Consider the following 27959-nt stretch of genomic DNA (forward strand, 5'->3'; position numbering starts at 1 on the left):
AAGTTTCAGAAGAATTCAGAAATGAGAGGTTGGAAAGGATGAGCTGAAGGAGATACTCACAGCCACACTATAACTGAACTCAGATATCAAATGAAAAAAAGAAAAGATTGATGTAATATTATTCTATTTTCAAATTCACACCATTCATATTCAAATTTATACCTTTTAATTAATTCTTATGTAATTTAAAATATCCATCAGTATATAATTCTCTATATGTACAATTTTTCTTATAATAATCCAATTCTCAAAGATGGGAATTTGAAATAAAAATGTTTACAGTATTTAAAAGAAGTATAATCAGTAATCAATGTTTACTGTAATAATCAAAACATTACTTAATTAATTAGTGACTTCCTTTCAATCTTTAAGAGAATATTAATAATTAATATATAATATTACATGATCCTGAATTAAGGACGTTAGTGGTCTTATCCTTGACTTGTCCTTTATTTTTTTGGTTTATATTCATAATAATGATAAAGTCATCCATTGTCCCAATTTGTATTCTTCCACTAAAATAATATTTATATTCTAAGGAACACTGTTAACCCATGTGTTGCTTACAAATAAATAAATCAACAGTAAAAAATAAAATATTCTTACAAATATTTTTTCATCGTTCTGGTCAAGTACGAAAATACTTTTTTCATCATTTTGGAAAACGACACGAAGTTAAGCACAAATAACTATTCCAGTGTTTCTCACATTCAATCGAAAACTGATAATGCCTTCTATTTCGATTAGAGTTTGTTAAGTATTATTATTAGAGTGAATTATATATTTAATATCCTCTGTGTTTGGAAGGATAAAAAAGAAAATATATTTTAAACTGCTATTGTCAAAATGGATTGTAACCCATGAGTCAATCCAATCCATCATGAGTTTGAACCGGGAGTTTGAAAAAAGATTAGTTTTCAATTCGGCTCACTTAAAACTCGGCTCATCCGGATTGAACCGTGATGAGCCGAATTGACTCAACAACCCACCTAATTTAATTTAATTATTTATTATTTTGTGTTTTAATAATATTAGTTATCATTTTTTTATTATATTGTAGACCAGGATAAAAAAAATGTTTCTAAGAGAAAAATATTATAGATTTATCTATTCAAGACTCTATTATTATAAATGGACAAATGATACAAAAATTATCAATATTAAAACTTATTTCTTCGCCTTTTGTGCTTGTTTTTGAATTATGCTTGGATGATATGATATTTTTTTATTTATTTTGAATTGTCTTTGGAGTTTAACATAGAGTGAAATTTATTTAGATTTGAATTAAAAAAATTATATATATTTTTTATTTTTAAAAAAAAACTTATAATTAAGTGAGATAGTGAGCCAATTCGTTTAACTCACCAACCCGTGGTGGGTCGAGACGAGTTCAAATTTTTTTAGGTCGCTAATAAGTGAGCCGAGTTGGATTGACTCACTAAGTGACCAATCCGTGATGAGTTGGGCCGGGTCGAGTCGAGTTATCCGCTTTGATAGCTCTATTTTAAACAATATAAAACTATTAAATGTAATAAAAATATAAATTCTTAGTCAAGATGTATAAGAAATGACTTATTATTCTCCATACAATACTTAAGAAACCAATTTGGTTATCAACTCATAACAGATCTTAATATTCCTATCTCAAGTATGTTGAATAATATACTTAAGATCAATCAGTATAGATCTGAATTATTATTTATTTTGAAATTTTTATTTATTACAGTTTTATTTTTAAAAAATATATATTTAAATTGGCTTAAACTTTATTCATTTGCTATTATTGGAGGTTGTAATAATAAATTCATTTAACCTAATCCATTTAATAATTTGGATAATATATATATATATATTAATTCTTCAATCAACCTAAGGCAATATATTCTATATTCTCTTGGATCTTACTTTCACTTTTTCTCTTAATTTTCATTTCTTAATTTCAAGTTTCCAAATGTTTTTAATAATTTATTAATTTGTACTTTTATTCACACTCTCATATCTTTCCATTCAGTTTTTAATTTTCCCCTTTTCGTAACTAAATTTATCTTTCTATTTTTATTATTTAAGCGAGTTAACTTTTCAACATGTAATTTTAAAAAAATAATAATTAAGTGGTTAATGGAAGAAGATGAATTGAGTCTTTGAGTGTTTATACGAACTAAACTTTTGATTTTCACTAAAGTCAAAACTATTCCAACATATGGGCCAAAACCCGAGTCCCTAATATTCATTGTAATCTAAAACATTGATTTTTCTTTCTGCACCTCCATAATTTTCAAAACGACTATTTCTGGAATTGGATATTTAGAATAAATTTTCTTAAATGCATGAAATGCGATCTGAAGTAAGTTTTTCGGAACAAAATTTTTGGACCAAACATTCAAAAATATATATAATATATATTGAAATGAGTTTTTCCAGAACAAACTTTCTAAAACACATGTAATTATTCTTGAATATGTTTTTTATTTTGGAATTAAGCTGAGAATATTTTAGTCTTTATTTGTAATATGGGGTGCAGTTAGTAATAATGGACGCGGATAAAAAAGAAGCCTAATGTTATCGTGTTCAGCCCAAGAGGCCGTACAATGAAGGCTCAATAAAACTGTTCAAATCGATTGGCATTGCTTTTATTCGTAAACATGGGAATTCTTTTAATAACATAAAAAAATTAGTCTAATAAAAAATATAAATAAGTCACACTTAATATTAAGAAATCAGATGGACTGCGAATCGATTTCTCAATATTCCATTTTTTTAATATCGAGATCTTTTTTTTTTATAATTTCTTTCTATTTAAAATTGTATTTTATTTTAGTTTTAATATTTTTTTTATTATGTTAATATTTTTAATTACAAAATTAAACATATTTGAAATATGTCATCTAAATTATTTAAATATTTTTAGAAAACACTTATTAAGCTGTTAATTTTGAAATTTAGTTACATAGATTTAATGAAGTTTTTTATAATTTGATATAAATAAAATGAACAATTAACACCAGAAATTTAATCATATATATACATATTATGATATTAATCAATATTTAGTTTCTATATTATTATAAGTTTATACTTATAATAAATTATATTATTAATTAAATAGTCATTTTAACTTTTAATAATAATTTGCACATATTTTAAATTACTTAGAAGAGATCAACACAACTTTCAATAAAAATACATTTAAGCAATCAATTTAGGGATAGTTTAATTTTTTATTTGAAAGTGAAATTTATATTCTTGGATTCTAAACCATTTTTTTTAAGGGTGATTTTCTTCCACATTCGTCCACTCTCTATTTAGCATAAATATTATTAACCATGAACACCAATTTCGAACTGTCATTCATCTTAAGAGGATGTGCTTACTTTAACTATTTATTAAGAAGACTTTTCATATAGGAGACCTTACATACTCGTATAAGTCAATCACTAAGATTAACCATAGACTCTGGTACTATTGATAGGTTTTTCAAGAGGAGAATTCATCATGGATATACAATACCAATAAGACCTGAATCCAACCCACATAAATGATCAACACCACTTTTAGTCTAAAACTTTAAAATAATGGATTTGTGAATCTTCTACCTTATATGTTAGTCAACTTACTCGTTTATACATTATACTTGACTCATACTTAAATTTCCAATATTATCCATATAATTCTATTTATTTATTTTAAATATAATTCAAAATTTCAAAACAATTGAGGAATATTATTCTTTTTTGAAAAACTTCATATATTCTAAAATCAACGCCATCTAAATCAAGAATCAAGAAATTGTATCTTTCTACACTCTATCAATATTGATAGTTCTCCATTAGACTAATTAAACACTAGCAATTCACAACATCCAATAAATTCACCAATTTGCTTCACATAGTTCAACACATGCCAGAATTTCAATCATCTTTTAAAATTGTTAGGAAGAGTCTCATGAACGAATTTAATAGTTATTAAATGTGGAAGAGAAAGTAAGAGATGAAGAAGTATTTAAAAAATGAAGTAGAAAGAAAAGAGGAAGAGAGATGCGATCTGTTGTTAAAGCCTAAAATGATGTTATTATGCTATGAAAATTGAGGAGACACATGAATGGGATGGGTCCAACATCCATGTGAGTGGGTATCCAAGTTCCATTAATCTCATTTCAACAAAATTTGCAATCTCATTCTAATAATGGATTAATGAAATAGAAATTGTTAAACTACTTTTTCTTTGACCTTATAGTTGAAGCTTATGGCAAGTTCTCGTTTGACAAGACAAGCAACAAACTAAACAAGTTTAAAGAAAGAGTACATTGTTCTTTTGTGAAATATGCAAAATCTGAAAAAGTTAAGATGTAATAAGAAAGATATGATAGCTAGAGATCTTGATCAAAGACAACAATAAAGCAATGAGAAAACACAAAAGAGATGCACTCAGAATATATATATGGGGATTATTGCTGAGTAATAATTACGTAGAAAGTTAGCTTATAAAGCAAAAGCTCACTGATTCAACTTGAAAATTTTAAATAAATAAATAAATAAAACATTGTGATGAAGGAGAAAAAAAAGAGAAAGGAAAAGAAAAGAAAGGTTAGTGAAACAAGTGAATTATGAATATTGCTGCCACTTTATCTTCTACTTCCTTTTACCCTCTCAATCTTATTTCAAAGAGTTTTTCAAACTATCTTTTTATTTTTCAAGCTTAACATTATCACTTGTGTACGTTAATTATTCACCAATGTGTGTATACAACATCATTTTCCATTCTAGTGCTTTAGAGAATATTACATTTTAGATCATAGTAAAAATTTGCAAATTAATATTTAGTATTTGTCAAGAAAACTATACATTATAAAATATCATTAAATTAAAGAAAAAATACGTAATCATTATATTAATTAATTTAAATATTATTTTATAAATTAAAAAGTATTGATGTCTAAAATAATCTTTATTATAAATAAAAAATTATAATTAATTTGTTAAATTTGTTTCTAACATTAATTATCGATATTTTTCATACTTATTATTATCAATCATTAGATACTTGTATAAACCTAGATTAGTAAAGGACATAAATAGAAAATGTGACAATAATTAAAGAAACCAAATAGAAAAATAAATAGAAAATAAGTCTAAAAGACAATGTGATAAAAAATATATTTTCTATTCAAGAGAAGAAAAACGAAAAAATATCATGATTTTTTAAAAGACTAAAATTTTGAAAAACAAAAACAAATTAGATTATACTTTTACTTTATTATGTGATTATTAGTAATATTATTTAATTGAGTCATAATCATGTTGTAATAAATAAAAAGAGATGAATTGGTGTGGAGAACATGTTAGTTCAATTTGTTGGCTTTATTTATTTATTTTTTTTATATACCATTTCACTATCAATCATGAATTTGAATGAAATATAATTGATAGCATTTATTTTAGATATAAAACATCATCATTGAATTGAAGTGTTTATGATGGATAGAGCTCCTTATATAAATTGTGATGTGAACTATTTCAACTGTGACTTGAGGTTTAAATATAAAAAATACAAAAGCAATTTTTTTTTTCTTTTTTATATTACTTAAGCACAAAATATGTGTGAGATTTGTAATGAGATTTTTGAGATTAGTTGTTGTAAGACCCATAAAAATATATATATATATATATATATATATATATATATATATATATATATATTTATAGTAGTAAATTTTAGTATTTTATTAGTAATAATAATTTTAATGGATAGAAAATTGTAAATTTTGGATATAAAATTATAGTAATTTTAGAAGGAGAGGTTCAAATTTTTGGTAACTTATTTAGTAAAATTTTTTAAATGGAATAGTAAAAAGTAAATAGTAAATAGTAAAAAGTAAATAGTAAAAATAAATTTTCTGCATTAAGATTCCTTAGCATGGAAGAAAGTAGTAGGTAGAAATTAGGATCAGATTTGGTGAGAAAATGATTGAAATATTATTTTTAAATAATATTAAAATAATAAATAATATTAAAATATTAATGAATAGTAAATTTTTTTTACTATAAATAGCCATGGGAGGGAAGGGTATTTTGCACCAAGAAAAGAGGAATCAAGTGAGAGCTTGAGAAATAGAGAAGAAAGAGTTAGGGAGAAATTTTTAGTTGCAAGAAGAGTAGAGGTTCTGAAGGGTTTCAGGGAAACAAATTCGGAGCAGGAGATTAAGTCTGGAATAGAGGTAGGGGAGCTAACCTTTCTATGTTTTTTTTTATGATTTAATAGTTCTATGCTTTTATATTATGATTTAGTATTATTTTATTACTATTCATATATTGAAATTCTGTGTGAATATTGTTAATGTTTACTGTATGTTTATCTATGTTGAAATTCGGTATAAATATTATATGCTGTTGTTTTGAATCTGTAAATAAGAAATTTGTTAAAAACTAGTTGAGGAACACTTTGGCTAAGGAAAGACTTGGTACTTAAGTTGTCCATTGTGACGCACCTCTCTTTCCTGGAAGTCTACTCGACAAGTTTTTAACTTAAATCCTATTGAACAGATTGAGTACTGTTAAATTATTATGCAATATATTGAGTTTGTGTGATTTATGCGATGATTGTATTTTATTATATTGCATTTGAATTTATGCATCTGAACATGTTATGAGTATTATGGGGAGATTTTGTAGGGGTATAATGTGAGTTGAGGAATATGAGTATGGCATGAGTCTCGTGGAGAGATTCAGTAATATTATGGTATTTGTGTATATGTTGATGTTGAGGGTCCCGTAGTTGGAGGTTATCCTGATACTCTAATAATCATCTAGTCTCAAGTAGAGAGGGATGAATTATGTGGTGAGAGGAGCAGGAGGTCCTGGTCTATGTGCCGGTTTTGGACATAGTGAGGGGATTAACCTTGTGAATGGTATGAAGTATTTTGAAAGTGTATTTGTAAAAAGAAGTAGAAGTCATTACAAGTGCATAACCTCCCGTGACCGCTCATCAACGTATCATCCGGATGAGTGTCTATTGGGTATTGTGGTGTCTATTGGGTATTGTGAGACGAGTGTCTAATAGGAATTGTGGTATGAGAGTGTCGAACATAATTATTATATGATGTTTATATCAAGGTAATTATGCATGATTTATAAATGATTTGTTGCATGTTAGCTCACCCTACTTGTTTGTGTTTGTTTTGTGTTTGGGTATGTGCGATGATCGTATAATTCGTTATACGGGAGCAGATGAAGGAATGTCGTCTGATCCAATGCCAATGAAGAGAGAGACAGAAGAATAAGCTAGAAGAATTCGAATTATATTTATGAGTTTATAGTTGAAATCTGAGTTTAAAACATGTGTAGACATATATTAACTATGAATTTATAAGTGTGAGATTACGGGATATTACCGTAAATGTAATGTTACAATATATAAATTATGAATTATCCAGTGTGAGATATTGGGATGTTACAGTTGTGTGGTACTAAAGATAAGTCACTTAAAACAATTATACCACACTTAAACAATGAAAATCCAGTGTTGTTTATGTATGTCGAATAGTCTCGTATAGTTCAGGAATTGAGATCATAATTTGAATATTTTTTCATCTTTTTACTTTGTGAGACACTTTTTTAATTCCATTTAGACCTATATCGAGAATGCTAATTTTAAAATAAATGAGTGATTGTCCTTCTTCGATCCTTATTGTCCGTCTAGAGACTAAAGACGTTCTTGAAGTAATCTCCTAGTTCTTACAAAACGGAGACAGTAGATCAATTTATAGAATTTCTTTTTGGCACATTTCACTCACAAAATTAAAGGGACATAATATTAATGTTATCTCTTCAATAACTCAAGTGTTTACAAGTGAGAATCTTGTAAGTTATGTTATGTAAGATGTAACACAAGACAGATACTCACAATTCAAAAAATCATTCTCCTCTATCTGAAATTTAGGAATTGACTATTTTGGTGATTTGTTTTGTTATTTCAAGTTGAATGTTGATTGTATTGTTATTCATAAGTGTATGCTTATAATATTATTTATAAACCTTATAATATATTATTTATATTTTAATCCTTTAAAATTACTTTTAATATGCATAAAAATGCCTATATAATACACGTGTAAGAAGCGCATGTCTATGTAAAGTTTTACACTCTATCTTGAAAACTATTAAATAAGAGATGAACATAAGTTTATATATACATAAAATTCATCTATGGGTAAGAGTTTTCTCGAGTGATACCAAAAACAAATCCGTGAAGGTTTGACCTATAGAGGACAATAATAAATAGTGAATTAACTCATATTACAAGGTCACTTTCAATTCAAAACTTTAAAATAATAGGTTTATGGATATTTTCCTTATATATTATTCTTAAATATTTTTATTCAATAGAACTTCCAACTTACCCTGAATTCTTATACTCAGCGTATTAGTTCTAGTTCTTTTTTCTGTTTTTTCAAACAATATCGTATGAAAGTTTAAGCTCAAAGAAAATTGCATTTTATAGGAGAAAGATATGAGTTAAACTATGAAATAGAAGGATACCATGCATCAATGTATGACTCATCCGGAAAACTAAAAAGAATGAGCTTTTATGAAATTAATTTAACTGTTTGAAGCAACATCACACAGCTGTTTTGAGGAATAACATTTAATATTCAAATAAACAACGACAGGGACAGGGTGTGATGCAAAGGTTGTAGTTTATTATTATTAGTAGCAGTATTTGAATTGCTACATTGATTAATTTAATATATATCAACTTATCTTCTGCTTCTAAAAAGTGTGTTTGTCTGCTTTCTATTACGGATTGGCTGATGAAGATACAATTAATTAGTGGACGTTTCACGTTAATTTGAAGTCTAAAGATCCCTCACTCACTCCATAGGCTTCTTTTGCCACAAAATGTTCTCACAAAAGAAAGGAAAAGGGTCATCAATTAAACTATATTAAGGAAAGAAAAGGATTAAGGAGGATATTTGTATGATGTAAATGGAAGTACCTACATACAAGGAAGTATATATTATCAGTGATAGGGGAAAGGCTTGTATCAAACGTTATGCCAGAATCTGTAAAATCTGTAAAAGAAAAAGAGAAAAAAACTCAAAGATAAGGAACTTTGGTTCCTTTTGGTCTGTTTATAAGCAATGATGGTTGTGATGAGTGAAAACACTTTAGCAGAAGCTACAACAAGAAGAGAAGAAGAGAAAAAATGTCACCGGTTGGATTACCACCAGGCTTTAGGTTCCATCCAACCGATGAAGAGCTTGTCAACTACTATCTCAAGAGGAAGATCAATGGCCAAGAAATTGAACTTGATATCATTCCTGAAGTTGATCTCTACAAATGTGAACCTTGGGAATTAGCAGGTTTTCTTCTCTTTAACTACCCTTCAATGCAATTCTTCCAAATACTTTGTTTCTCCTACTTGTCATTCATCCATTTATATCTCATAATACTTGGCTTGCACATTCACATTTTGTGTGAACAATGAAATTTAAAACCTTGTGTAAACTACTCAGCCTCTTCATCACTATGTTGATCCTGGTGGATATACAGTAGACCCTTTATCTAGTTCCAACATTTAGCTATCTGATAGGTAATATATATGGAAAAACTACCACCAAAATAGTACCTAACTTGAAATATCTTTGATGGACCATGCATGTACCTACTTACTACTTAGTGACATTCTTCTTTGTTGAGAAGTAGATTTTAAACTTAACCTTATAAAATCAACTTCTAAAATGAAGTTTGTACTAATTTAATCCATAATGGGATCTCCAACATTCTTCGTATATATATGAATAGTCTTATTAGGCAAGGGCTATCAATCTGATGCACTGTATATGGCCTAAATTTTCAGTGAGGCAAAGTTGTTCAACTGATAGACTGATTTTGGAACATTTTTTGTTGTTTTTGCATGGTTAGAGAAATCATTTTTACCCAGTAGAGATCCAGAGTGGTACTTTTTTGGACCCCGGGATAGGAAATACCCGAATGGGTTTAGAACAAATAGAGCAACTCGTGCAGGGTACTGGAAGTCCACTGGAAAAGATAGGAAAGTTTCCTGCCAAAGCAGACCCATTGGCATGAAGAAGACTTTGGTGTACTATAGAGGCAGAGCTCCTCAAGGAATCAGAACTGATTGGGTAATGCATGAGTATCGCCTTGATGACAAAGAGTGTGAAGACACCACTGGATTACAGGTATGTGTGTACATATATATATATATATATATATATATATATATATATATATATATATATATATATATTCAACCTATATTAAAATATCAACAATGATACATACACATTTTAACAGTATAATAACTTCATGTTTATCTTTTATATCTTTCTTTATGACACATTTATTAAGTTATCAATATCACATTATCATCTTTTCTTATGTAAGCTTTCTATCACATAATATTATTTCAGTATCTCACATTGTTATCATTTTCACCTCTGAGTATCTCTCATAGTGTATGCACACCGGCATTTGTATTCAAAATATGTAACTATTAGCACCATAAAGTAAAGCTCTCAATGCCTACTCATATTCAAAAGTGATTAAAATAAGACAAAAGAACAGTAACCCTGTAGCCACGGCAGACCTATTATACAAAACCAGTAGCAATTCAAATGTAAGATACATTAAAATAATATTTGAAGAATGATAAAGTCCTTCTTGCACTTATTTTAATGTTATCTTGAGTATTTCGCTAGTTATGCTTATTGAATTGCTTGTTGGCTTTTTAGGTGTACCAGTAGCTTTTTACTCTGATTCAGTAATTGTTATCAGTTTTCATAATCAAGTGATATTAGCTTGCTTTAGTTTTAAAATGGCTATGCATTAGCAATCATGCAACTTATATAGTCACTCAGTCATGTCATGTACACATTTACAATGTAGTCAAAACTCCTTTTATGAAATCAATAGTTAACCACTTTAAATTTTTTTGACTTCTAAGTTACTGCAATCAATGGAGTGAAATAAGTTAGGAACTGAAGACGATTTAGGGTGGTATGAGTGTGGGGAATTAGTAAGTTACACCTTCCAAATTAGCTTTACAAGTCACATCTTAGAAAAGTAAATGTTTTTGTTGTCTTTAAAACTAGCCTATGGTACCCACCTGACCCTTTACCTACTTTCAGAAGTCTCTTTTGTTTGTGTGTGAAGTATGCACACTTGTCATCACATATTTGAACCAAAAAGCAAGAAGTTCGATGCTTAAGGGAGTGACAAAAGCATTTTTCATTGATTATTTTCAGCTCCTCTTTTACACCAAAGACAAGGAGCAAAAAAAGATAGATAAGCTTTAGTTCCATATTCCCATGATGATCACTTCATCAGAGTCACACTAGGAACACAGTGAGAATAAAACTTGAAACTGTAGAAAAAATTGAAGTAGATAAGACATTGTACATATTTGGACAGTAGAAGAACGTGAAAATTGCATGGCGTGCATGGAAAGCCTTCACTTTTGTAGGAGCTTTATTCCTCCTCTCTCTCATGTTATTACTTTATGTTTGTTTATTGTAGGTACTCTATAAACGTATGGCTGACATATTCTTTACTTGTGTTACTCTAATACCTCTAAAATGACAAAGTTCTAGTGCTCCTTGTCCTTTATATTATTGCATGTACAATATAATATAGTGTAATGTAATGAGACAAAACTACTATCCTCTTTATTATCCCTATCCCTTCTTCATTAAAATTCTTTAGTTATCTGTTCAACCTTCCAACCCTGATCTACAATTATTAGATTCTATGTAAGCCATGAAGGCTTCTGCATCTCAAAAAGCAGCAACCATTCTCCCATCACTTTCATTCTGTGTCGGTCACTTTTTACTTTATTCCTAAACACCAAAACTGACAAATGGGTACTACACTATACCCCAGAAAATTTACAAATAATTAAGATAATAAAAAGGAGAGGGATGGTACCAGTCAATTGTACCAACCAAGTATTCGTTGTAAGTAAACTAATATCTATGCCAGAATGTGCCAATTCAGGTAGGTCATGGTGATTATGGCAAGGAATTTAGCAATGAAGTTAGCATCTATAATATGTTCACCCTTTTAGTAACCACAAAAGTCTCCACTTGATTAGGACACAGTAGCAGCATTTTTAATATTCTTAATAAGAAACAAGGACAGAACATTTAGCACTCTTTGAATCTTTGTGCCACTGCTTGTTCAGAGGTTTTCTTTTAAGGTTTTAACCTCCACCACATTGTGTAGATCTGGTTAGGCCTCAATTTTTGACTACACTGCTTTTGTTGATCATTTCAAATGTAGGTAATAAAAAGACCTAAAGCAATTATTGGTAGGAAAATCCTACACTATCCTTGTGTGTTACTTTAGGCTGCATTAATTTATATGTATCCAAAAGAGAAAAGTGACACCAACAAAAGTCCAAATGAAGTTCCTTTAGCACACTAGTTAACTATATTAATAACTACCTTGCAGGATACTTATGCATTGTGCCGGGTGTTCAAGAAAAATGGAATCTGTTCTGAGATTGAAGAGCAAGGACAATGTAGTATATCACTCATTGAGAGCTGCCAAACCATGATTAATGAGTGTGATACCATGTCTCCTGACATACCAGGCGCATCATCATCATGCTTGGAAGAGGAAGACAAAGATGATTCATGGATGCAGTTCATTACAGAAGATGCATGGTATTCTTCTAATGCAGCTATGGTTGGTGGTGAAGAACTCTCACATGTTACATTTACAAACTAATATTTTGAAGACCTAATGGCAGGCCAGATTGGTGGTGAATAACTTGGGAGCCGGATATTAATATAAATATATATATATTTATATACATTTCATCATATAATAAAATATTTATACATTTTCCATATAACTGTTATTAAGAGATTTAACTTTTGCTTTTCTGATTATCATTATACTTAATTGGTGAGGATGGTTTGGTTTGTTTTTGGTTTGGTGGGCTTGTTAATTAGGATCATATTATTGCATTGATTTTATACATTTTTGTACTAACCTCTATCTCGAGGTGATCTGGGTGTTATTTGTGGAATAAATATAAATCACAACTCAAGTGTTAATTATTATTTTTATTGTTTTTCATTTGGAAGAAGGAATTCTATAAGTGAAAGGCAGTTAAGAGTATAATCAACTATGCTAATGCTAATGCCAAGTAACTTTGAAACCAATTGATCTCTAAAGAGTAACATTAAGAAAATTTTAGTCCAATGAAATTTTCAAATGATTGGAGAGACTATTCAAACATTGCTTTTGAATTACATAAAAAAAAAAAATAAAAATAAAAAATAAAAAAATAACTCACTGATACCTAATTAATAGTCAAAAGAACTGCATAATAGAGTAATTAACAGAACTACCAAAACATTCCACATAACTTTGAAATTTGAGCAGTACACAGAAGATCATGTGTGACTGTAACTCCTTTATGTCTCCATGTCAAGTGCAAAAATCCAATCACACCTTTCACTGTTCAAATTCATCAGCTATTAACATGAAAAAGCTTGCATTTCAATGTCTACCACCTCCAAATTCCTAAGATGAGAAAAATATATCAGATACAAGTATATCTAACAAGAGTCACATAGAATATTCAATTAGCATTTTGATGAAGGAGAAACCTGAGAAATAGGCATGGTAACTTCATTCTCCACACCCCTCATGCTTATTTTGTCCTTTGTTCATTTTCAAGTTATGGTTCTTTATACAGAACTGCACAAATATCTCTAAAAGTAAAAATAAGAATAGCAAAGACAAGCTGTCAAAGAGAGAAAGAAGAAAAACTGTAACAGAATAAGCTGTAATATATGACTTGGTGAAGATGTTACAGGTATTCTGTTTTTGATTTTTCACTAATTATGGGACTTTATTCATCTCAGAATAGTTGAGTTTAATGTTTTAATTTTCTATAAACATTGTATGAACAAATTCTTATATTCAGTCTCTGAATATGTTAGATGTATACAATCTCAAGAAATCGAATACGGATAATCTTTCCCTAGTTACTTTTGAGAAAAGAAAAAATAAAATAAAATTCTACTCATAAAAATTAACTTGTGAATAAACTGATCTATATCTTTCTTTCTATATTAGATTTAATTTATAAACAGACTTGTTTCTTCTTTTTTTCTTAAACTTGAGAAGATGTTTATCTATACTAATTCTTATATAGATTTTTGGTTAATGCAATTGCAAGATCAAAGCTGTATAAACATGCAAAACAAGTTTTAAATCACCAATTTACTAATGGAATGAACTAAAATATCATGTTTGAGTTTCATCAGTAAAATTCTCTTTTAAATCAGCAAGTACTATCTTAATTGTCTACTCTAGAAGTTCTAAATATCCATCCTTAAAGAATTGAAATTTATTTATCAAGTTGATTTAACAAATCATTCTCTGATATAAAACTCTCAGTCCAATGAAAAGAATATTGTACTTGAAACAAATTAGGCCATATGATTATAGGACAGTAACTGAGGTTACTTCTGGTTAATACAGTGACTGATGAAAGTATGAAAACATTTCACATGGCTTTCAAATGTGAGCAGCATACAGAAGAACATCATATAAGAACTCCTTTGTCACCTCATGTCAAGTGCAAAAATCCAATCACACCTTCCATTGTTCAAACTTATCAGCTGTTAACATGAAAGAACCTGCATTTCGATGCCCACCACCTCCAAATTCCTAATAGAAGAGAAAAAGATCTTAACTACGAGTATAACCAATAAGAGTTGCAAAAAGATTCAATTAGCAATTTGATAAAAGGAAAACCTGAGTGATAGGTGTTGTATCTTCGTTCTTCTCACTCCTCAGACTGATTTTTAGCAGTTGGTCATTTTCAAGCTCTGGTACTTTATACACAACTGCACCAATACCTCTACAAGTAAAAATAAAACTAAGATCAGATATCAATTCCTTGATTATGTTCTGATTCTCCAATAATTAAGGACACCCATATTAACCTATTTCTTTTTGTATGGTGGCTATGAGTTATAGTCTATACATTGTATAAACAACTATGTATTTAGAGTGTAAGAGTATCAAAAGATGGTATGCAATAAAATACACACACATAAGTCCAAGATCACAAGATACATTAACATGTAAGACAAGTTTTACAGTACCATATTAACTATTAAATATAGTGAAAAAACTATGTATTGGATTAATCTCCTTGTGTAGAAAATACATATAACATTTGGGTTAAGCCCAAAATATAAATAAAAAAAAATACATATAATATTTGAGTTAAGCCCAAAATATAAATAAAAAATAATAACAAAGTAGCAGTAGAAGATAAGTAAGTTCCGGGTAAAGAAGGAGAGATAAGTTAAAGAAATATACAAAAATTATAGAAATTAAGGAAAGATAAACAAATCACTTGGGAATTGCAGATATTGAAAATCCTTTTGCTGTCATATAAATTAATTCATAAATTCAAGTACATGCCAAACCAGGCAAGTCTACTAGTATAAGTAGTTACTAAGATGAATTATATAGACTTTGGTACCATATCAAATTTTATCTTAAAACCAAATTGTATTAAAGTGAAATTGTCCAATATTATATATATATATATATATATATATATATATATATATGTATGTATGTATATGTATGTATGTATATATATAAATAAATCAGGTTTCAAGACTTGAGCATGAGATGTGGGACTTCTCAACACGTATCACTAACCTTTTGTTCACTTGAATGGATTTGGGGGAGAGTGATTGAGTGGATTTGGAGATAAATTTTGTTGTTGTTTATTTCAGTGAATTTGGAGGTAAGTGAGAGTGAATTTGGAAGCAACGTTTGTGAGAATTAGTGTAGGATTTGATTGATGTGACAAATTAAAAAAATTTACTTCCAAATTCACTCTCACTTACCTCCAAATTCACTGAAATAAACAACAAAAAAATTTATCTTCAAATCCTCTCAAATTTATTCAATCACTCTCCTCCAAATCCATTCAAGTGAACAAAGCTTAAAAGAGATTTTTGAATGAGTAGAAGGGAGAAGAACATCAATATGATTTAATTAATAGTAACAAGAAACTAAAATGAACAAACCTCAACTTCATTTCCTTGCTTTTAATAGCTAATTGATGTCCCAATTCACTTCTTAACTGTGAAAGAGTAGTATCTGCATTGACAGCCTACAAAATACAAATGATTGAAAATAACAAGATTCTGGTTAGTTCTCTCCTAATCAAGAGAGGTGTAGAAAACACAACTAAGGCTCAATATAAGTATTAAAAATTAGCACCAATTCATTAGTAACCAAAAACTGCAAATGGATGGTTTAAAGAAATTTAACTGCAAAACCAAGGAATAGAGTGGAAGTAGAGGAATAAATAGTGAGATCTCAAAAGAAGGAAACATCAATCGTACCAGGCAATGACCAAATGCACCATTCCCGAGGGCAATTTCATATGACTTGCTGAGACAATCATCAATTAATTTTTGCTTCAGTGATAAGCTTAGCATACCTCTACTAATGATAGTATTCGAGTCTAGTGAAAGCAACTGCCATTATATACAAAATTGTCAGTTATTTCAACTATTTATACAAATGACTTATCACTCTATCTTGGTGGCAACATATAAATACGAAAACATAGAACTATCACTCTTAATGAGGCAGGGAAAATTAAGCAGAATAACGTAGAATCACCACAATGATCTCATGGGCAAATTTACAGGACAAAACAAAGGAGTAAAAGAACATCTTCATGCACTTAGCAACTCCTCAATGTGCTTGTTCAAATTAGAGAACACAGACTCAAATATTCAAAGTCTAATGATAAACCAGAAAAGTTTAGAAAACAATGCAAGACTCAGAAATCAGATTACCTGGTCAAACAACGAAGGATTTTTCCTGGCATCAAATTCAATGTTCAAATCCTTCAAACCACTGCTGAAAGCTTTGCTGTTCTGGAGTCTCCACCTCCAGAGGTCCCCATCTTCAACATACAGAAAAAGTTGCCTGGCACGCTCAAATTCATCAAGCACTGAGGAGTGTTTTACTGCAATATCAGGACTCAAAAGCTTATCTTTGAAGTAATCAAATGCAATAGTAGCCCCACTCCTCTCCATGTCAATAACCTTAACCACATTCTCACCAAGTGAATCATCATTCCCCAACCTCTCAAGGGCAGTCTTGTGATGGTCCAAAACAATCACCCTACACCCAAGAAAAAACTCAATCGTATTATACTTACAAAGATAACTCGAACCTATTCTACGGACAAAAATACAAAAAATTTAAAAACTGCATCTTTTACAAGAAAAACAGAAAACAAAGCAAAGAACCTTTGAACTTTGGTAGAGACTTCCTCAATAAAACCATCCGGCCCCACAAAATCTAGGAGGTAAAGATCACCGATTTCATTCAGAGGAAGATCTTGAACCCTGAAAATTTCAATCAAAACAAAAAAATACATGCACATAAATTAAAAGGAATAGCAATAGCATAAACGGCAGAACAATGATTGGTAGCAGAATGAATACAAATACTGATACTGCTGAATGAGGCAAAAACCTGATGGGGTTGTAAACAGTGTTGGTAAAGAAAAGAGGGGAGAATAAGGAAGTGGCCTTGAAGTAAAGGTGTGCAGCAAGGGCAGCAAAAGCACCATCAGGACAAGGGTAGTGGTAGAGTACTGCAGGTGAACACTGATCGTTAGCCTTCTTCTTCAAACCCATGGTTATGGCATTGGAGATGTTGTGCAGTTTGGGTTGCGACATCATCATTGTGCAAGTTCTGTTCTTTTAAATGTAACATCATTGAATCATGTCTTTTGAGTCAGGGCAAGCTGTCACAGTTTGAGATTTTAACCGCACAAGAAGCAGTTATTATCCAATCATGGCTGTTGTTTAACTTAGATTTTGAAATTAAGTGTTTGATAAAATTGAGGTATTTTTATGGCCAGGATTGTCTGCAGTGTATGTATATTTATTGAACCTTTATATTTATTGATTACAATATATTCAAGGAAGTTGATAAGATAAATTCAGTTAAATTTAATAAGATAAATAAATTCAGATAGGTTTAATTTAAGAGGGCACAAAGATAGGGAAAGAGATAGAATTATATAAATTACTATTATTTAGATAAATTTTATTTCGAGAAGATATTTTTAGATTTCTTTTTTATTTTTCATTTCTCACTCTATCAATTACAAATAAATATTAAATCATTATTTTGTAATACGGAAATTAAGGTTAATTTTGACTTAGACATTGAGAGGCGCAAAGTAAGTTTTATTACAGACTGGAAAAATAATTGGGAAATTACTACGTTTTAGTAATATATTCTGTAAATTTAATTAATAATTGATTGAGTTTTATCATAATATTTTTAAAAGTTATATGTACGATAATTTTTATTGTTATTAGGGTTAAAATATTTACGTCTGTAGTGTTTAAAAAGTTAACTATTTATTGTTAATATTAAGTAAAATGAGTATTATAAAATTTGTATTATTTCAATTCTTTTAAAGTTTAAAATATATTTTAAATTCTTATTGGTAATAATGATCGAGCAAGAGCTGACAATGAGTGAATTGTAAAACTAAAAATAATTTTAATTATAGGTATAATTAGCATTACATTAAAACCTCCTTTTTCATTTTTATTATAGAAAATTAAGTTAATTAAAAATAATAATTTAAATTAAATAGATAGTAATTTAAAATATTAAAATAGAAAAATAATTATTTAATTTAAAAATAATTAAATTTAAATTAACAATCATTTAAAAATAATAATTTAAATTAAATACATAGTAATTTAAAAGATTAAAATAGAAAATTAATTATTTTAATTTAAAAATAATTAAATTTAAATTAACAATCATTTAAATGGTAAAGATATAAATATATTTCAACAAGGTGATCAGCTAAATTCGGTTAAATTTAAGTAAAATAAATAAATTTAGTCAGATTTAACTTAAGAGACACTAGAATGGAAAAGAGATATACAGTTATATAAATTATTATTATTTGGTGATATATTTTATTCCCAAAAGATATGTTTTAGATTTCTTTTAATTTTTCACTTTAACTCCATTAATTACAAATAAAAATTAAAATTAAAAGTCTTGTTTTTTAATATGGAAATTAAAGTTAATTTTGACTTAAACATTGAGAAGCACAAAGTAAGTTTTATTTATTTATTTTTTCAGGTCATTACTAAATGGAAAAATAATTGAAAAATTACTACGTTTTAGTAATATGTTCTGTAAATTTAATTAACAATTTATTGAGTTTCATCATAACGTTTTAAAAGTTATATGTAAGATATTTTTATTGTTACCCTAATCATTTGATATATTTCAACTTAAATAGAAATTTAGAATATTGTTTAATATGTAATAAAAATTTAATATTATTGAGTTAAAAAATATATTAATTCAATTTTTAAAGTTTAACACCAAAATATATATATATATATATATATATATATATATATCTATATATATATATATCTATATATATATATAAAATTAGAATAGGGAAGAAGTTTAATTTGTTTCAAAGTTTACAAACTAAAACTGCATTTAACCGTTTTAAAAACTATGGGATTAAGTTAGTAATTACGGCGGTGCAGGTAGTAAAAGCTCACGCATAAACTTTCCGGGTCAAAACCTGGTTTGGTCCAGCCCATATAAACTACAACATTTGTTTAGCATTGCTGAGGAAACAGTTGCAATGGCAAACATGGTCTTTGTTGGTGTTAAGGTTGCTGCTGTTTCTCTACCACCATTACCCATTACAAACAAAGCTCTAACTTTTAGTTTCACCCAGAAGAGACACTTCCTTCTCCTGAATTGCTCCCGAACCAATAACAGAACATTGTCTTTCTCTTCTTCCTTCTCAATTTCATCATCTCCCCTCACAAACAAGGGTGGTTGTTCTGTGTTGGCTTGTCTCCCTCCTGCTTCGTCTGAATCCTCAACCTCATCATCTTCCACTGCTAAACCCTCTTCCACTTTCCCTTCAACTAAGCTTTATGTCAGTGGTTAGCTACTCTTACTCTTCTCCCTTTTCTCACACTTCTGTTTTTCTTATCCAAATTTATGTACGAGTGATAAGTTTTCAGCTTTTTCTTTTTTACTTTTTTGGGTCTCCCTCCTGTTGGGTGCTTGTGTTGATGAACAACAGCAGTTTTATCTGTTGTTACTAGTGGAAACTTTGATTGAAAAAGGGTCTTACTTTACTTTTTTAGTGAGAGTTAGGTTCATTATGGAGAATGCTTCCCTCATTTCACTGAAAAACGATGGTTTTATTACATGTGAATTTTAGCATTGGAAGCATCCAGAATCTTGTCTAGTGTTGCAATGGTGGTGCCATCATTGTTTAACCGTATATGATATTAGGAGCAAAAGGGATAGTGCTACGGATTTGATCTGCGAAAGAATGACTGTCGATGGCATTTTTTGTTAGTACTATTGTGGATTTGACTTTGAGCATAAATGTTTTGCTATGCAGAAGAGTTTGATGCAATAGTGGAAGAAAGAAGGTGACCAATATCTCTAGCTTCAATTCAGTGTCCACACCTTATTGTTTAACTTTTATGGATAAAGAAAGAGGAATGATGTTAAGAGACAATTTATATGAATTCTTCTGCTAGAATAATGTTTTTAGTTTCAACTGTTAACTGATCTACGTGTCTATTTAATTATGTTTAGTTCTTTGTACAAATTTTTAAAATGCGGTTACTGTCTAGCAAATATGCTTTTTTCATCTTGTAACCAACATTAAGCTAGGCATTTTGTTGAAACCTTTTTGCAAACTGTGTAACCATTCATCTGTGTAGGGCACCTTGATGTGCCTTATATACTAGCTATGATTGCTCTTGATTCAATGGTCATTTGCCATATGTTGTTGCTAAAGTCTACAGATTGTATCCCTTACTTCTTACGCATATTAGGATGAATTCTTGCTATTTGTTATGAATTTCTTGGATATTTGATTTTATGTCAATTTTGGACAACAACTTTATTTCTTGTTCTTTTCAGGGTTATCATTTCGTACCACTGAAGAAAGTTTGCGAAATGCTTTTAAGAATTTTGGTCAACTCGTGGAAGGTAGGAAAATGATGATATTTTCCTCTTTGTCAATTATGTTTTTTGACTAAAATTTAGGGTGTAGTATCTGTTAGTGATTTGCCAGTTCTTATCAATTTGTTGGTAACACTTTCTACTTCTAAAATATTTGCTTAACTTTACAACAGTCAAGCTGGTGATGGATAGAATTGCAAATAGACCAAGAGGGTTTGCTTTTCTTCGTTACGCAACTGAAGAAGAATCTCAGAAGGCTATTGAGGGAATGCATGGAAAGGTATGATGCCATTTGGTTTATTGCTGTTGTTAAATTGTTGTCATGTTCTGCGTTAATTCATTGAATAAATTCTATGATGCCTCCAAGGCTTATCTTGGCCACAGCGGTGGATTTTAAATTTTTTTAAAGTGAATGAATTAGAATATAACCATGATTGCATTTATGTAGCAAACTAATCTAGAAACTAGATTGAGCTCTCCTAGTGAGAACAGAGTCAAAGCAGCAATATTTATGAAGCATCTTATTGTTTAAGTGTGAAGATTTGTAACAGATTTTTAACTCGGAAAACTCAAGATACTATCCACTGAAACTGTCAAAGGATCACTAGAAAACCAAATCCTTTAAACCAGCACTGGAACTGTTGTGCTCCCTTTGATTGTGGCTCTAAATTGTTGTATTATCTTGAATGTCAGTTATTCATTATTTCCCTATTTGCTATCTTTAATTAACAGAAAAAAGTTTTAAACTTTGCTGGATACTGACAAGAAAGAAACCACTTTTTCAGTTTTTGGATGGTAGGGTCATATTTGTGGAAGTTGCCAAACCGAGATCAGAGCTACCGCAGCGGAACAGGCAAGGCACAAGATTGTTGTAATACGAAGAACCAAAGTTTGTTCATTTTGGTGTGCAATAAGAACTATTGCTGCAGTGTACTTGACACTTTATATAAAAATACTCTGATCATGAAACTTTGTTGGCTCCCTCCTACCTCCCCAACTGAGGCTGCAGTGGAACTCATTTATAAACCAACTGTCATTTCATTACCGGGCTCTATATTATCAGAATTGATTAGTAATGAATTTTGATCATTATTATATAATGCACGATGAAGTTATAAAACATGTTGGCTTCTGTTTTAAGTATTGGCTCTAACACTTGACAATAGTACTGAATTGATTGAAATCAGTTTTTCGATCAAATTAGCGAGTGGATAACATGTATGGAAGTGAACTACTTGACTATTGTCAGACCAGTCACTCTAGCAATCAAGCTTAAAAGAGGGAACAAGTTAAGAACTGTAAATTCAACAATGAAGAAACAATGTTTATAATCTGTGACTAAAAAGAATGATACATTAAGAAAATCCGAAATACATGACTCTCTCAAAGCTTAATACATAGACACAATATGCTTTCCAGAGGCAATCCTTTTGTCAGAAGAAATAATATGATGTTCAATGACCTGCGATGCTTGTCCAAGCTTCCCTGGTACACCCTCGTCACTGATGTGTGTCACTGATATGTGTAACATGCAACTAGAAAGACATGCAAATAGTAGAAATAAAACTAACTTACAGACTTGCTGCTATGTGTCTATTTGGTTAAAGTAACTGTAACACGATACAAACCAGAACAAATAATGCCACCAGCCCCCGCATGAATTATTGGACATGAAATGTTTTCACGTGGAAGAAGAAAGTTGTTGGAAAAAAGAATTGGAAATCAGATGCTTGTCAATTAGACAATTAGATCACAGCTACCTAAATCGGGTCCTTATTTCTCAGTTTTTTTTTTCCTCTAATACCATGATTATGAATCTTCTAAAAATGGAATGGAAGGCTATGAGCACACACGAGCTCGTTGCCCGTCCCTCTCTTCCAAGGCCGCAATTAAAGAAGTTCCATCTCTTTCGGCCAAACATCTTTTATATGGAACAAACCCTCTTGCAGGCTTCTGGGGTGCAGCTCCTTCCCCTTCATATTTTTCACACTTAGAATCAACAGCATCTGAGTTCTTGCCTTGGTTTTCCATGTCACAAACTGATTCTGTGTTGGAACCAGTACAACAACTTTCCTCCTCTCTTGCTCTTACTTTCAAAGAGGGCCTAAGAGGCATGTGATTTAGGATCTGATTGCATGGGCTTACACAGAAAGCTGGGAGGCCTTGGTACAAACTCCACTGTGGAAAAGATGCATCGGGTACACATTCACTGAGGCACACGTTCTCCTTCGGTGGCTCTTCGCTGCGATCAGCTCCATCAGAATCAGGTGTTATGGACCAGTTGCCACCAACCAAGCCTAGTGATAATTGTGTATCTACTTGCTCGGTTGATTGGCCAGGCTTCTCATTCCCAGCATCATCCACTTCATCAGACTTAACAGTTATTATTGCCTTACCGTTGTCATCTATGTTCTGCGGCTTCTGATTGTCTACCATAGATACCGTTCTTCCAAAAAGCTTAATACTAGTGGTTTGTGGCATATTGGCCGAATCATCTATACCATATTCAGTTTCCTTGGAACTAAATTCGGGCTTCTGCAGCAACACCGGAGAATTTGAAAGTTAGTTAAACCTAGACAACAATAGTTGGACAAGCTTATCCAAAAAGAACTTTTAGGAGAAAAAATTATAAAGGAAAAAGATTAAATTAATTTTCTATAAGTCATGATTAACTTACGCACTTTGAAAAACTATATGGGAGAATTTCTGTAATTTACCTTATACATAAACTAATTTTAATTTCTTGAGAAGTCAATTTTTTTTCTTGTTATCTTTCTCTGTTAAAGTTCTTCTAGGATAGCTCGCCTTTCAAAAGATTAATCATAGAAATCAAGAAGCTTATGATACCATGCACATGTTTGGGTCAGAAACAATGGATAAAGGAACTGAAGCTGGAGATCCTTTTTCTTCCTCCTCAGATGCTTTGGATGTCATACAATCATTTTCCTTTTCAACAGGTGACAAGCTGACGGAGTGAATATCAGTTGTGCAAGAGTTTGGCGAAAGGCATCTGTTATTCTGCTCTGAAAATGCAGACCCAAATGCTTCCGAACCAACCGTAGATAGCACAGAGGTCGGAGATGGGGTGTCTTTCTCTGCAACCAACAGGTTTGTGGATTGAGATGTTTCAGTTTCATTTGGTATGGCATGTCCTCTGAAAGCATCAACTGATTTTCGAGGATATGGGTGGAGGGGTTTTCTCTTAGGCCGAGGAGGAGGTATGTTAATTGGCTGTATAGAACTCTCAGCACTTCCCTCAGATTCCCTAACAACCTGAAACCAAGTAGAGTGTGATGCTTGAGAACACAGAAGTGAACAAATTCATCTAACTTCAAATGCTATTAAATTGAAAATGATCAAATTACTTTAGCTTATAATAGCCTACATGCTCCCAGTAGAAATTATTTGCTGAAGTTTTAAACAAATAATAATATTAACCTTAGAGAAAAACTTTTGAGCATGGCTTCGAATCTGAACAGCTGTTTTGGTACCTATATGCTCTGCATGAAGAGAAAATGATTTTCATCTGACATGAAGACAAATGAAAAAAGGAAAATTTCAGATTAATAACTCAGGACAAAGAATTTACCTTCAATTTGGCGCCACCCTCGACCGTACAATTTCAAAGCTTCAAGGAACTTTTGATGCTCTTCCTCTGTCCACTTCTCCCTTTGTTTAGTAATGGTATATGGTTTCCTCACCTGATGAACATTGAAATAAGTTTTAGATATCAAAACTAAAAGTGGAACAAAAAGGTCATTAAAAGGAATACTTTAACATGTAAAGTGAAGCAACCTTGGGAGCATGGCCGTTTCCGACAGAAGGTACATGAGCAACATTTTCAGATTGTTTTCCAGCATTTGAATGGCAGTTACTAGCTGAGCCTGATATGGTTGATCTTGTGTTTTCTATTTGATCCTACATTAGTAGTAGTTGATGAATCAATAACTTTCCTCCAATGAAAGGATAATGGAAATAAAGGAAAAGAAAGATAGGCAATCTCATCAGGAAAGAAAATGATGCTAACTAGAATATATTTCAGTTCCTTTTAAGAAATAAAGTCACTGGATGAATTCATAATGAAATTCTCTTTCTTCCTAATATAAGAGGACAAAAGTCTCCACAAGATTGAATGCAAGACGATTGAGACCAGCTTCCAATTAAGCAACAGCACATCATATAGAGTCTAAAAGAGCTGATTTGGCATCTCTTCCAAACACATGCTAACCAATTCAACTATACTCAAACCAAACCAAAAATTCATTTACATTCTAGTAAAAACACTGTCAATAATGTCATATGAAAAAGAATCAGCTGAAGCCATTTTGGTCCCTTCTATGAAATTCCTGTCCAAAACTTCTAGGGGAATGGAGGATTTAAATTATCTTTCAAAACTGCAACAGCATAACATTGGCTGCATTTGTCTGCATTTACTCAACCCATCAAGGTTCTATAGTCTTTCTTTTATTACGACTTCAACTTAAAACCTGTAATACATGCATGGGATGTGAAATTCTTCAAAAATTAAATGTACGGGTTCATTAATATCCGTTTTAAAACAATAAAAATAATTGAACTGGCATAAATAGAAGAAAATATTTATCAATAGTTGGGAAACATTTACAATATAAGGAATTAATAATTTCACATCTCTAAAGGATGAATGGATCTGATTTAGTAAAGAGAAACAGAAACGGATAAACTGATTAAAACGGTAAAAAATTCCTAAACTAGAACTGAAAAACTATCAACTTAACAAAAAATGATCTAGTTAGTACATAAGACATACCAAGCCAGACCAACTTGAAATAGATTCTTGTCCCAGTCACATATCTAGTTCTTTTTAATAAGCACCCAATTACCAAAAGATGTACCAATGATCTATATTTGTAGATGCCACCGAAGAAATACATGTACCCTTTCCCTCGCTAGAATAAAATCTCCAAGTAATACAGAATATTAATTTAGTAGGATCAGATCAAACATGAGTTAAGCACTATTCCTAAGAAATTAGAAGCCTATAAGCTGGAAATTTAAAAAAGCACTTTACAGTGTACACAAATATAATGGTGCAGCAACTTAGATGCTGATCAAGCCACCACTTAAACACCGTTTCTTTTAGTTGTTTTAAGAGAGATACAATCGAATAAATCCAAGAATCTGCCAATCCATTTTCCATACAACATCCAATATGACCACAACAGTAGAAACAAATAAAACACGAACAATACAACAAAGAAAAAAGAATCCACCTAAGTTCCATGTTTCTAATCTAGAAAATGAACAAAAATCAAAGGGTGCTCTAGAAAAGTGGCAGGTTGCACTGTTTCTTGCTATACCTGCATTTCCATTGGAGCAAAATGAGAGTCAGCCTGCCTCGGAAAACACCCCAAACCTCCACAGAGACTAACCCCAGCAGCTAACAACAACAAAAGCTGTCACCAATCAAGCCACACCAACAAAAAAGTGATTTTTTTGGGAAATAAAAAAAATCACATAGCATTATTCATAATCTCCTGCTCCATGTTCTCTCAGATATCAAAATTAAACAGCTCAACTTTTTTTCTCAAAATAGAAATACAAGAGTCAATGCTCAAATCAGATCAACCAGTTACAAATGCCAAAAGCACGCGAAGAACTGAATCCAAAGCATGTTGTTATTGTTCCTAACACACACACGAAATTGAGAACAGTGAATACCTCTGATTTTCAGACACCCCAGTTCGGGAATTCAAGATTCAACAGTAAAGATGCGAACTTTCTCGGAAAATGAGAATTTTCCGAGAAAATCAAGGCACCCCAGATGGCGAATTGGAAGAGAGCAATGGAAGAATGCGTGAGCAGAGAAGGGGAGGAGAATGAGAGAAAGAGAGAGTATAAATTATGAAAATAAAAATAAAAATTAGAAAAAAGGGGAAAAAGGAGAGAGTGACACGTCAGATTGAGAAAATATTTTTGAAAAAAATAAATGAAAAAGAAATTTCCATGGACGATTCGAGAAGGCATTAAGGTTTTGTGGCTGAAAACGGTCCGGGCCCAAAGACACGTGGCGAGTGTTTGTGATGTCTGATATTTAGTTTTTATTGGGAGAAAATAAAAATAAAAATTGGTAGAAAAAATGTAGTGCTGCAGATTTTATTGTGGAAGACATTAGTGCTCAGAAGATAATTGAGAAGATTTTTATTATAATAGGATATTTTTTTTGCTTGTTTTTTTGTGTGGCTTTTTTGACTTATTGTCATTTTTGTTTATGTTCTCATGTTCTCCCACACGCGATTCCAGTGCGTGAATCTCAGTGTTAGACCAATCCACTGTTAATAATTAAGAATTAAATGGGTTAACTAAGATATAAACAAGTTTGACTAATGGATTTGGATACTACAATAACAAAATTCCAATTATAAAAATGACTTTTTCAACCCATTTTCTCTGGTAAATGTTATTACCAAAATGACTTTTTCAAACTAATTATTTTTTACACCAATTTTTGTTACAGTTGTAAAAATGCTTAGCAAATAAACAAACTTAATAAATATTAATTAACACAAAGCCTTTTACTGGTATATGGAGTAGTTCGTGTTGAGATTATTAAAAGAAGATAATGTTTTTAACGACACCAATTAATATTTTAACACATCAATTATTTAAATCATCAGTGTATTCGTGGTGGTCTTAACTGGTATTAATTATATTACAATTAGTTCCAATCAAAGGTAATTATATAATGTATTAAATAAAATAATATATAAAATATATTATCTTAGTCACGGACTCTGATAAAATAATAAAAGTAAAGCAGTTGAAGACATAATTCATCATTAACACTTTAAGTATCTTTGTCTTCAACATTTGGACAAAAACAGTGAATTTTCTTTT

At 30.5% G+C, this 27959-nt stretch overlaps 4 protein-coding genes across 6 annotated transcripts; 2 read left to right on the forward strand and 2 right to left on the reverse strand.

The window, feature by feature from the left end:
• Positions 1 to 9072: 9072 nt before the first annotated feature.
• Positions 9073 to 13080, forward strand: LOC148199791 (NAC domain-containing protein 54-like). The gene is made up of 3 exons (XM_088114034.1): positions 9073 to 9358; positions 9921 to 10198; positions 12468 to 13080. The coding sequence occupies exons 1-3, from the start codon at positions 9202 to 9204 to the stop codon at positions 12744 to 12746; spliced, it is 714 nt and encodes a 237-aa protein (XP_087970160.1). The 5' UTR covers positions 9073 to 9201; the 3' UTR covers positions 12747 to 13080.
• A 135-nt stretch (positions 13081 to 13215) lies between these two features.
• LOC148199792 (uncharacterized) lies at positions 13216 to 17823 on the reverse strand. Of its 3 annotated transcripts, none has more exons than XR_015785669.1 (9): positions 17562 to 17823; positions 17333 to 17431; positions 16874 to 17204; positions 16412 to 16546; positions 16091 to 16176; positions 14793 to 14898; positions 14604 to 14705; positions 13637 to 13741; positions 13216 to 13550 (listed from the first exon to the last, which is right to left on the reverse strand). XR_015785669.1 is itself a non-coding variant. In XM_088111919.1 (9 exons), the coding sequence occupies exons 1-8, from the start codon at positions 17771 to 17773 to the stop codon at positions 13659 to 13661; spliced, it is 1110 nt and encodes a 369-aa protein (XP_087968045.1). In that variant the 5' UTR covers positions 17774 to 17823; the 3' UTR covers positions 13216 to 13550; positions 13637 to 13658. The 3 variants fall into 3 exon arrangements, 1 of the variants encoding a protein (XP_087968045.1); XR_015785668.1 differs by having other exon boundaries at positions 13637 to 13727; positions 17562 to 17822; XM_088111919.1 differs by having other exon boundaries at positions 13637 to 13727; positions 14634 to 14705.
• A 1896-nt stretch (positions 17824 to 19719) lies between these two features.
• LOC124836795 (uncharacterized) lies at positions 19720 to 22052 on the forward strand. Its single transcript, XM_047311998.2, has 4 exons — positions 19720 to 20041; positions 21042 to 21110; positions 21257 to 21363; positions 21869 to 22052. Exons 1-4 carry the CDS (start codon positions 19732 to 19734, stop codon positions 21956 to 21958), a joined length of 576 nt encoding a protein of 191 aa, XP_047167954.1. The 5' UTR covers positions 19720 to 19731; the 3' UTR covers positions 21959 to 22052.
• A 334-nt stretch (positions 22053 to 22386) lies between these two features.
• Positions 22387 to 26942, reverse strand: LOC124836799 (protein REVEILLE 7-like). Its single transcript, XM_047312001.2, has 7 exons — positions 26784 to 26942; positions 26423 to 26518; positions 24879 to 25001; positions 24673 to 24784; positions 24522 to 24583; positions 23931 to 24356; positions 22387 to 23618 (listed from the first exon to the last, which is right to left on the reverse strand). Exons 2-7 carry the CDS (start codon positions 26432 to 26434, stop codon positions 22923 to 22925), a joined length of 1431 nt encoding a protein of 476 aa, XP_047167957.1. The 5' UTR covers positions 26435 to 26518; positions 26784 to 26942; the 3' UTR covers positions 22387 to 22922.
• Positions 26943 to 27959: the final 1017 nt, after the last annotated feature.

The sequence above is a fragment of the Vigna umbellata genome, chromosome 4 (assembly GCF_029865625.1).
Source record: "Vigna umbellata cultivar VRB3 chromosome 4, Vumbellata_1.0, whole genome shotgun sequence".
In the NCBI taxonomy this organism is placed as follows: Eukaryota; Viridiplantae; Streptophyta; class Magnoliopsida; order Fabales; family Fabaceae; genus Vigna; species Vigna umbellata.